General features: G+C 63.3%; 1 protein-coding gene across 1 annotated transcript in view; it reads left to right on the top strand.

The window, feature by feature from the left end:
- Position 1: 1 nt before the first annotated feature.
- ASTN1 (astrotactin 1) overlaps positions 2-890 on the top strand; it is a gene marked incomplete at its 5' end in the record, with an annotated part of 224,136 nt that continues 223,247 nt past the window's right edge. The window contains one exon of the mRNA XM_025214997.1: positions 2-242. Coding sequence (XP_025070782.1) covers positions 2-242 — 241 coding nt within the window. The remainder of the gene's footprint in view (positions 243-890) is intronic.

The following is an 890-nucleotide window of genomic DNA, read 5'->3' as shown; positions in this document are numbered from 1 at the left end:
GGCCGCGGCCGCGGCCCCCGGCGCGGCAGAGGCGGACGCGGACCCCTCCAAGGAGCTGGAGTGCAAGCTCAAGAGCATCACGGTGTCGGCGCTGCCCTTCCTGCGGGAGAACGACCTGAGCATCATGCACAGCCCCTCGGCCTCCGAGCCCAAGCTGCTCTTCTCGGTGCGCAACGACTTCCCCGGGGAGATGGTGGTGGTGGACGACCTGGAGAACACCGAGCTGCCCTACTTCGTGCTGGGTGAGCCCCCCCATGCCCCCAAATCAGGCCTCCCCCCTGCTGCATGCAGCTGCCCCATGCCCAGCCCCTCCGCTCCTGCTGCCAACCAGCTAGCCCCATGCCCAGCTCCTTCCAGCGTGCTGCACCCGCGCCTCCAGCCTGCAGTCCAGCACCGGGCTGCCCCCACCCCAGGTAGCCTCCATGTGACTTCCTGCGAGCAGCATCTCTGAACGCGACCCGTGGCTTGCATGGCTGGTGCTATGTCTCCAGGTGGCAACATGCCTGTGGCCACCTGCGTGGGAGCCCCTTGGAACAGGTGGGCCGGCGTCCTCTGAATGACACTCGGCTCCACTCCACTCCTGTGCCACAGCCCTGCTGGAATTGTGTGCGGTGCACGCCCCTCCCAGCTGGCTTGTTCCTCCTGGCACAGTATCCCCACGCACCTCCTTTCCCATCTTCTATGTCTCTGCACCCCTGGTGCTGGGTGGGTGCACGGCTGCATCGCTATTCTGTGCCCATAGCACATCCAAAGAGCTGTGTGCATGTTATCGCCTGCAAGCAGGAATCATCTGCTCATATGAATCCCAGGGCCTAGCTCTGATTTTGTTTATGCAGGTTTTATGCTGGTGCCACACGGCTGACGTCAAGTGTTTTGCTCCTGATTTATGC

The sequence above is a fragment of the Alligator sinensis genome, unplaced genomic scaffold (genome assembly GCF_000455745.1).
Source record: "Alligator sinensis unplaced genomic scaffold, ASM45574v1 scaffold899_1, whole genome shotgun sequence".
NCBI classification, from domain to species: Eukaryota; Metazoa; Chordata; order Crocodylia; family Alligatoridae; genus Alligator; species Alligator sinensis.
Note: the sequence above shows the minus strand (reverse complement) of the source record. Positions and strands in the feature narration are given on the sequence as shown.